The 9,849-nt window shown below is 42.0% G+C and overlaps 1 protein-coding gene across 2 annotated transcripts; it reads right to left on the bottom strand.

The window, feature by feature from the left end:
• Positions 1-494: 494 nt before the first annotated feature.
• Positions 495-6,375, bottom strand: LOC148791963 (aspartokinase 2, chloroplastic-like). 2 transcript variants are annotated; one of them, XR_016085435.1, is made up of 5 exons: positions 6,245-6,375; positions 2,411-2,495; positions 2,208-2,300; positions 1,991-2,110; positions 495-733 (listed from the first exon to the last, which is right to left on the bottom strand). XR_016085435.1 is itself a non-coding variant. In XM_088902988.1 (4 exons), exons 1-4 carry the CDS (start codon positions 6,290-6,292, stop codon positions 608-610), a joined length of 582 nt encoding a protein of 193 aa, XP_088759114.1. In that variant the 5' UTR covers positions 6,293-6,375; the 3' UTR covers positions 495-607. The 2 variants fall into 2 exon arrangements, 1 of the variants encoding a protein (XP_088759114.1); XM_088902988.1 differs by having other exon boundaries at positions 2,208-2,495.
• Positions 6,376-9,849: the final 3,474 nt, after the last annotated feature.

Below are 9,849 nucleotides of genomic sequence, written 5' to 3' on the forward strand. Positions count from 1 at the left end.
ATGTTAGGTGGAATGATGAATCACTCCAGCATAGATGGGGGGAGGTTATTAGTGGTGTGTATCACCAAATACCAAAAAAAACGTCACATATATAAGTTGAGAACCAAGAAACCCACACCCACACCTACACCATGCTTCAACTAGTTTAATGATTATATGGGCTCAAAAGTTTACCCTGTAGACATTTTCTACTTCTTAGATCTCTATCAAAAAGTTCTAAAAAACTTAAATCACTTATTAAAAGTCATACCTATGAATGTTAAAACTAGTTTAGATACACATATCTTGAATACTAGGATCATTTTTCGACATTTCCCAAGTATGTTTGGTAGTTTGCACTTTACGTAAACTATCAAGCATGTGTTTCTTACGTGCAAATGATTTAGAGTTTGCTGGTGCATGCATCCATATCATAATTTTTTTCAAGATATTCACGTATCCCAGTGTCTATTAAAATTGCATTTCCGATAGTTTGAACCTGACTACCCAAGAAAAGAACAAATTAATTATACATGACTACAGATTAGCAGAAATAGCACCAGTAAAAACAAGAACAATGAAACACCGGCATCAATTTTTATCTGGCACTGTGGTTGTTGAGCCATTTTCAGACACAAACACGTGCTTGCAAATATAAACAATTTGGTACCATGATGGTTTGGAGTTGCCTGAACCAACCCCGAAAGCCAATCTCCCTTTTTCTGTTGGGTGGGGGAAATGAGGTTTGATTCACCTGTGCCATATGCATCCCACCTTAGTTTGGTTACAAGAATTGTATCAGGAATTCTAAGATAGCTTTACTGAAATTCAAATACCCATCTTTTAAAGTTATTGTCCACTAACCCTCTAATAAACACCCTCACCCAAGGAAGAAAACTAACAAAAGGCCTTGCAGAGTCAAGCCAGAAGGTAAGCAGTCGGCCATCTTCTGTTTGGACAAGGAGTTGGTGTTTAACTAAGTTTAACCACCTAAGCAGTTGCTTTGGTACTGGGGATTTTGACTGCTTGAGGATTGCACGAGTAATTACTGTTTATATGTAAGTTGGAGCAGAAAGTTGGGTTTGATTATTGGTATATTTGGATAAATTTTTTCTTATAATATTGGGAAGACTACATTTCACAGTTTTCAATTTCAAAATGTTGCATTTAACAGATTGACCTAGGGTTTACATGCATTTCACACTGGATTTTCAGTTTCACCATCAAAATCATATGGTGAACCAAGCCTCGGGTTTGTCATGCGCCTCAAGCAAGCCCAACACTCACCTTGAAGTGACAAGCCCAAGCTGAGCAGGGCAAAACCCTTTATTTTATTGATAGACAAAACCCATTTTTTCATCCTTTTCGTTTGGCAAGCTGGAACTTGATCCCATCCCCTTGATGTTAAAAAACTTTAGATCACAAACAGTAGGATAAATATATTTCTAATCACAATACTTTGAATGTCTTGCATCACATTTCTATGCAGATTTCTCCGAAAACTACAAGGGGAACTTAATTATGTATTGCCACAAAAAATTTTGTGCATTTTAATTTAGAAATTCATGAAGAAATACACATACAGCATGCACAGAATATATAAATTTTGTATATTTGTGTATTTTTATTTTAGGGAAAACAATATATGGCATATAGTCAATGTAAATGACTGAAGAATCTTCTATGTGGCAAATTAGTTTGCATGAAAAGGACTCTGTTCCCCTTATATTCTTTGAACAAATTTTGGCCCCACAGACCTTACTGGGAGTTCAAAAGCACTTTACTGATTGGTCAAAAGAAGCATTTACTGTGGTTATATTTTAGAGTAAATAAGCTGACAACTTTGAGGGTCAATAATCAATATTCATTTGGCAAAAGAGCTGTTGTTGACTGAAAAAGCACGTGCACATGATTGAAGATCTCTTATTTAATAGAGTGTGTGGATTGGCTACAAGATTTCTCCATGCACCAATAAAAATATTGCACAATAAGCTTGTGATCGTATACTTGCCTGCTGTATTAATTCCCTGCTCCAAAGCTTTGATGGATCCTGTGTCAAAGAAATACCGACTTTCACTAGTAGCAACAACATCAACAGATATATGCCCAAATCTTCAAATATTGAGAAGACCTTGCAGGGAGAAGGTAAAATAAGCCAAGTAGTAAATTACAAAAGCAAATGAGATAGAAATAGGGATAAAGAGCATCATATTCATGAAGTTACTTACCTTTGCAAGAAAACCAAACTGGCCAGGCGTACGGGTGCCAACTATATCCAACATAGTGATATTCCGCTTCAACACTATACTGGTAAGGACAGCCTGGTGTTGGAAAATAGAGCACATTTCATGCAGTCTATAGGTTTTCAATTGATAATTCTTACATGTGGAAAGGTCTGCTGATAATTCTCTTGATCTACCTATGAGGGTACCTGGGGCTTGAGGATTGTAAGAATTTTTCACCCTAACAGGGATGTCACCTTCTCTAGCAGGTCTCATAGACTGTGGATGCAAGACCTAAGAAATGCAATAAAATTTAACTTAGATATAGAACTGTTGTTTCACTTTATTGTGCAACTGCTGACTGCTGTCATGCCTTTTTCTGTTTAATTGACTTCACACAAAACGAACCAATGAGGGAAAAACATACATGTCACATATTGCTAAGCTGATTTGCGATCACTAGTCGAACATTGGTCGGATTAGCCCGAACCCAACCCCAAAAAGTTGGGCTGGGTTAGGTCAGGTTGAAGTAGAAGTTGGGTTAAGGTTGAGGCCTTGGGCAACCAAACCTAACATGTCCTCACATTTGTCCTTGTACATACGATAAGCTAAAATTAATCCACTAATCCTAAGTCTAAGAAATAAGAATATCTTAGTGTGCTAAACCCCATCAAAAACCTAAAAGAATGCATAGATTTTTTTTTTTAAGAAGTAAAAAGAAAAACAAATTATTGAAAGAAAAAGGATCAGGTACAAACTACAAACAACAAACAAGAGCAAGCTTAAAAGTCTTCTTCAAGCATTTCATCTTGTCCATCTCCTTCCGTGTTCCATGCCTTGCTTCCTTCTCCAACTGCAATCTTCTTCCATGCATAGAATGATATAAGATGCGCCATATTCAAGGGAGCAGTACTGGATATAGTTGAGCCAGGCTCAAATATTTTATGAAAATGGATATAAAAATCATGCAATTATATCATAGGCTGAAAAGAAAACAAGACAATAATTGTACTTGTGGCGACTGCATATGGTTCAACTACTGTGCAATGATGACGGGTGTTCTAAGACCTAGCCCTGCCCAATTAGTAAGACCTTTAGGCCCATAGCCCAGCTCCAAATCTGGGTTTCAAAATGAATGGTTTTACAAACCAATGACTTGGGGCATATTTGGTAGCGCTCATTGTGCCAATTAATGCTGAAAAATTCACTTTTCAGCAATATTCAGAGAATAATGTCTCCTAAAGGGGTGCTTATCAGTGGGGCTGTCAATAGGCTCCGAAAGTTTGATATCCAATTTGGTTCTGAATCTGATTATCCCAGATTTGGATGTTAAGAGTTGCATCCGAGTAACAGTTGGATCAAATGCTGATTTAACCCTATTCGGTTCTATTAAAAATCAAGTCCGTAAAAATTTATTATTTGATATACATATAGTATAATTATGTCATATATATAGATATTATATAAATTATATAATTTTTTTTGAAGAAAATTTAACCATAATTCTTTAGAAAAAGAAAAAATACATGAGTATGTACAAAACAGGGGAAGAACCCCAAAAGCTTACAGAGGAAGTCTGTCACTATACAATAACTCTAAAAACGCACCACATTTGGCTAGACCGTCTTCTATGTGATTTAGTTCCCTAGGAATCCAAGTTAGTCTTGTGTTTAAGCAGTTCGGGGAGTCCCTAGCCTCTGCCAAGAAGTGGCTCAATCTCCAAGGTCCCACCTCCTTGTCCCTTAACCATTTTATAGTATTTGCTGAGTCACCTGCAATGATTAAATTCTCAATTCCCAGGTTTTTCAGTATTCTGATTCCAAGCAGCCATCACTTCAGCCTTTGTAGAGTCAGCCAATCCAATTGTACCACTGAAGGTCCAGCAAATGTTACCCCTTTCATCCCGTAAAATGCCACCAATGCCAGCTGGACCAGAATTGCCTAAAGCGCTTCCATCAAAGTTTAGGTCACCACTCCTTCACTGAGAACAGCACACTGTCTCAGGCTTTGAGGGTGTGTAAGGAACAGAAAGGTGTGAGCATCTCTGTTAAGGTCATTGATTGAGAGACCTTTGAAGATCTGAATTGATAGACAGAGATTACAAAGGTAAGTGATATATGAAATTAGTTCTTCAAGAGCCCTGAATTTATTATCAAACAGGCATTTGTTTCTCTCTTCCCAAAATCCCCACATTACTGCATGTAGCACAGTTTGCTGGTAAACTTTACCTCTTTTGATCAAATAATCTAGAAGGAGAAAGAATAGGTCAGAAAATTAATTTCAGAAATTGAGTGGGAGGCACAAGTGATACCCTTTCCACTCTTCGTATGGCACCTTGAAAGCCAAAAGCAACCTCCAAAGGAACTTCCGTATCCCATTTTTGTTTTGTTAGTGGCAGATCTATTGACTGTTACTTCCGCTCATATAATTGAGCAGAACTGCATTCAAGCTTGTAAAAACATGTGTTTTGCACCTATCTTCCATGACTGCTCAAAACTCAATTTTCAGAATGTTTTTGTTTGTACATTAATGACATCTCAAGGCAAAAATTACAAGGCAACAATCCATAAAAGAAAATGATGCCAAGCCGGGGGTTTCTGAGAAGAGCTAATTAATGGGTTGCAGAAAATCCTGCAATCATATTTATTTACGTACAGACTAAGGTGAATCATCCATCAACTTCCTTCAAAACGAGCTCAGAGGAATCACAATTACCATTCCAACCTATTACCATGTCAATAGCGATGAACTTACCTCAAAAGCTTGTAGAAAGTGGCAGGACACTTCAATGAAGGTGGAGAAGTAGTTTTGCAGTTCAAAGGCAGTAGTAGGTTTAGACAATTAGGCCACTAGGGTTTGAAAGTTTTGAAAAGACACAGGAACTAATGGAGGAGCAAATTCCCCCCTCATTAGTTCGCACAAGTGCCAACTAATACACATGCTGGGAACAGACGGCATAAAATAATGTTACTTGCATCATGTTCCAAGTAGATCCAGGCTCCTACCATTCAAACACCCGACCAATTTCTCTACATTCATGACCCAGAAAAGCAAAGAAGCAACTTTTCACAATTCAGATCCGTTCTCAGAGAGTTCATGTTCCAAGTAGATCCAGGCTCCTACCATTCAAACACCCGACCAATTTCTCTACATTCATGACCCAGAAAAGCAAAGAAGCAACTTTTCACAATTCAGATCCGTTCTCAGAGAGCTCAGGTTTAATGGATGGCACCTTGGTCAAAGCATTCATAAAACATATATGCTAAAGAGTTTTATATTTTCCTCCTGTGCTTTTTAAGTCAAATGGCATAACTTTATAACAGTACAAGCCCGTTTCAGTTATAAAGGCGGTTTTCCCCTGGATCCATCTGGATTTGGTTGTAACCAAGGTTCAAAGTATTAATACGATACGAGTTTTGGTCGTATCGTATCGGTACTTAAAACAGCTGAAACTCTATTTTTTTTTAGTTTTTTTTCCAAATTTTGTTTTTTTGGAAGCTTTTAGCATGCTTTTTATTATTAAAAAAATTGGGGGTCTGAAACACTTGGAAACAGGCATTTTGGACCGTATCTTTTTCAAAAGATACAATACGATACGACCCGTATCAGGCGTATCGTATCGATACTTTGAACCATGGTTGTAACTAGAATAAACATCCATGAAGCTCAACGGCTCGAACCCCGAGGTCGCGTCTATCAGGCGGTCTATCCTAGGGAGTGGAAAGTTGTCCTTTAGGTAGACTCTGTTGAGGTCGATGTAGTCGACACACATGAATCATTTGCCGTTGGCCTTCTTCATGAGCATCGGGTTTCGAATCCAGCTCGGATATTGGACCTCTCTAATAAAGTCTGCTACGAGAAGCTTCCCTACTTCCTCAATCACTATCCCCCACCACTCCTAAGCGAGGTTCATTTTCCTATGCTGAACTGCTCTAACTAAAGGGTCAACATTCAGCCTATGAGTTATGACAAGAGGGGTCTATGTCAGGCATTTCTGCTGCCGATCAAGCAAAAATATCTAAATTATAAATTAAAAAGCTTACCAGTTTAGGACGCAATGGTTCCGTGAGGCGGGCTCCAATCTGCACCATCTTCGCGGGGTCGGTATCTAAGATGACACCAAGACGATGTCCTCAATGGGGTGAGCTTTCTTGTCATCGTTCTCCATGAGTGCTGCCACTCGAGCTAATCTCCTTGCACCACTCCCACTCCATAGTCCATCGGGAATTTCATCGACACGTGATAGGTCGACACCACGTCTCTGAGGGCGTGTAGGATTGGTTGGCCTAAGATGGCGTTGTAGGGCAAAGAAATCACAACCACAAAGAAGTTGTGGTTGAAGTGCTCCTGATTTGGTGGTGAGCCCGCTGTCACTGGTACTCTCATGCGGCCTAGAGGTCGCACCACTTCTCCATTGAAGTCGACTAGGGGAACGTTGGCCGGTTGCAAGTCCTTCCTCTCTAGTTCCATACGTTCGAATGCCTCCTAAAAGATGATGTTCGCAGCGCTGACAAAGTTTACCAGAATCTACTTTACCTTGATGTCGTTTATCACTAATTTGACCACAAAGGTATCATCATGCAGATATTGGATCCTGTGAGTGTCATCCCTGGTGAAGTAAATTACTTCCTCCACGTGAAGGCGCTTGGGCAGGTTCTCGTCCTCATGCACGAGCTCCTAGGTTGACTTCTTTCTCACCGAGGTACTACATCCTGCCACAATGGACCCACCTGTGATCATGTTGATCACACCACAGCTGGGCCACTTTGCTAGTGGTGGGTCTCAGGGAGACTGTCCCTGTTCTGATCCCTACTCGACTGTGGTGCTTCTCTGGACTGAACGGTAGGTCGGTGGCTGTCCTCGTGCTTGATAAACTGCTTCAGGTAACCTCGGCGGATCAACTCTTCGATCTCATCCTTGAGATTACGACAGTTCTCTATATCATGGTCGATGTCCCAATGGAAGTGGTAGTACTTATTCGGGTTCCTATTGGCAAGGGTCCTCTCATCCTAGGTGGCCATGTGACGTACTCGGTCGTCTTTATTTGCATCAAGATTAATCCCCTCTTTGCGCTCAGTGTTGTGTAGTTGCGGTTCTGGACGGGAGGGGTGCAAGAATGCCGGCCTGAGGACTTGCTACCTCTGTAAGGGGCCCTGCTCCTTCGTAGCGACCTGCAACACCAGCTAGGCCGATCTGGTTAAGGAACTCCTCCATATAGGCCGGAGAGTTCAACTCAACCTCCCAACGCAAGTCTGGATGTTGGACGTCGATGACTGTCGTGGGGACCTGTACAGCCGAGTTGAGGTTTGGGATCTAAAGTCGCTCCAAGTCGAACCGCTTGATGTAGTCCCGGAGCTTCTCATTGGGTCGTAGGACAACGTTCATTAAACAAATCGCCAACTTCGGGCACCGTTTGCTTGTCACAAAGTGTATGGTGAAGAGGTCGGAGAACTGACTCCAACTCTTAATGTAGCCTACGGCCAACCCCGAGTGCCACATTCATGCTGTACCTCGGAAGGTGGTCGGGAAGGCCATGCAAAGGCTTGCATCGTTGGCCCCGTGTAGATGCATCAAGGCTTGGAAGCTATTAAGGTGGTTGATTGGGTCGGTGGTTCCGTCATAGGACTCTAGGCTGGGGGCCTTGAAATCCTTAGGTTGTGGGGCTATGAGGATTTTCTTGGCCAATGGCAAGGTACGGGTCACCGACTGCACAGACAAGGTGTCGATCTGGCTCAACTCCTTTTCTTCCTCTTTCTTTTTTGCCTCCTCGTTGTCATTCGAAGCGAGGCAGCTCCTTCTTGTGTTCTTGCGTGCACGTCCTCGACGCCTTCGGGACCCCTTAGTAGAGCTAGTAGCCTCAGACATCATGGCTCGGGTTGATTCCACAGCGAGAACTTGGTTCTGGTTGTTGTGACGGTGAGGTGGGTCCAATACTTGGTTCTACTTCTGATTTTGGTCGTTGGGCTATTGGTTCTGGTTGGCGTTCTGCCCTACGGCCCGATGTTGCTGGTGCTATTGCTACTGTTGTTGCATCCTTGCTAATGCGGCGTAACGACCTTCCCACGTTTTCATCTGCAGGTCAATTCCGTGGAAGAACTGCACCAGCTCGTTGAACTAGCAACCATCAATTCCAATGGGAACCACTCTGGGCTCGATTGGTGGAAGAGACGCGTTTACAATGGGTAGAGGGTGGTTAGGGTTCTACGTAACAGGGACGCCTAGTAAGGTTAGGGGCATAGTGAACTTCCCGATAGTAACAAAGCAGACATCGATATGCATGGCGTGCTGGTATTGCCCCCCTGTAACTGTCCCATTAGAATGTGCATTGTTGTTGATGGGGGTGTTGTTGGAAGATGCCATTGAAGTTAGAAAGGGAGTGTGAGAAAACGACTTTTGTGTAGCGTTCCCACAGACGGTGCCAATTGATGGTGTGCGGTCCGGTGCTCCCTACTAGTAGATAGCTCGAACGTCGAACTGAGTAAGTCGCCTGATCGAGCTGCAAGAAAGTGACTATCAGAGTGTCCGGGTAGCTTGACCCAGGTGGGCACTCCGATGCTTAAGTTAGCGAGCTGGTAGTTGTTTGCTAGAAAGCAAGAGAGATAGAGTGCATAAAGAGCTAAATCGTGCGTACCTTGTGAGGTTGGAGGTGATGCCTTTATATAGGCGAGGTGTCGTGGGTCTCACGAAACGCGTTCGGGATCTCTGGCCCATCTAGTTCGGAGGTGGTTTAATGCCTGGAGGTGGACTCCACATAAGTAGGTAACGTTTATCCAATCTTGCCCAAAGTAGGCGGAGTGATAATTGGCTCTTTCGACGTGGCATTGTGATCCCGGGAAATTCAGAGACAATAGCCCGCTTAAGGGGAGGTCACTCGACATGTCAGGCAGGTCGCTAACCGAAGTCGGGTCAGTTCGGTGGAAGTAAGTTGCCTCTTACGCTGACCTGAGGTCTTGCCCGGTTGTTCGCATTTCAGCCTACCGAAGTGGTGCAGAAGTCGTCGATGCGGTTGTGGAGTGTCTGAAGTCCTCTTGAAGTCTGCTTACTTGGTGCCGAGATGTCACTTTGTTGTACTATAATGTCATGTGTCGCGATATCATTGGAGGACCAAATTACCCCTCATCAATTTCAAATACCATAAAATGCTGTATTGTTTGTTTTGAAAAAACATGGTATCCACCGTGGAAGGGTCATCTTGATGAAACTGCAATGTGAGCAAAAAAATATATGGAACACATCGCATGCCAAACATAAAATAATGAGATAAGATGAACGTTTACTTCAAAATCCGGTATTAATTGCATTTAAACAAGGGAGAATGACGATTCAGAAATTATGGCATCGATACATCTACGCAACTCCGAATTAATTATACTACACCTCATCACCAAAAAGATCCTCACCAGAAATTATGGACCCATCCACTCCAAGCTCATCAACCGTCCAGAGAAAAACAAAGACAAGCAAAAAAATATATAAATAGACGAGTAGAGAATCACCATTTGCATGTGCATGTACGTATGCGTGTGTGAGAGAGTTCTTACCTTAGATGAAGTTTTTTTGTGAATCCTAACTCATCAATTTCAGACACATTAGGCACCCTGCAACTAATAGCCTTTTCTCCGGCCTGAACGGCGAATTGTAAAAAAGA

The sequence above is a fragment of the Nelumbo nucifera genome, chromosome 4, assembly GCF_055504915.1.
Source record: "Nelumbo nucifera cultivar China Antique chromosome 4, China Antique-T2T, whole genome shotgun sequence".
Lineage (NCBI taxonomy): Eukaryota > Viridiplantae > Streptophyta > Magnoliopsida > Proteales > Nelumbonaceae > Nelumbo > Nelumbo nucifera.

Excerpts from the sequence above, each read along its gene's own strand:
- LOC148791963 (XM_088902988.1), bottom strand. The coding sequence starts at position 6,292 with ATGGTGCAGATTGGAGCCCGCCTCACGGAACCATTGCGTCCTAAACTG. Across the intron at positions 2,496-6,244 it reads AACCATTGCGTCCTAAACTG|GTCTTGCATCCACAGTCTAT; the intron begins GTAAGCTTTTTA and ends TGCATTTCTTAG. Across the intron at positions 734-1,990 it reads GCAGGGAATTAATACAGCAG|GTGAATCAAACCTCATTTCC; the intron begins GCAAGTATACGA and ends CATATGGCACAG.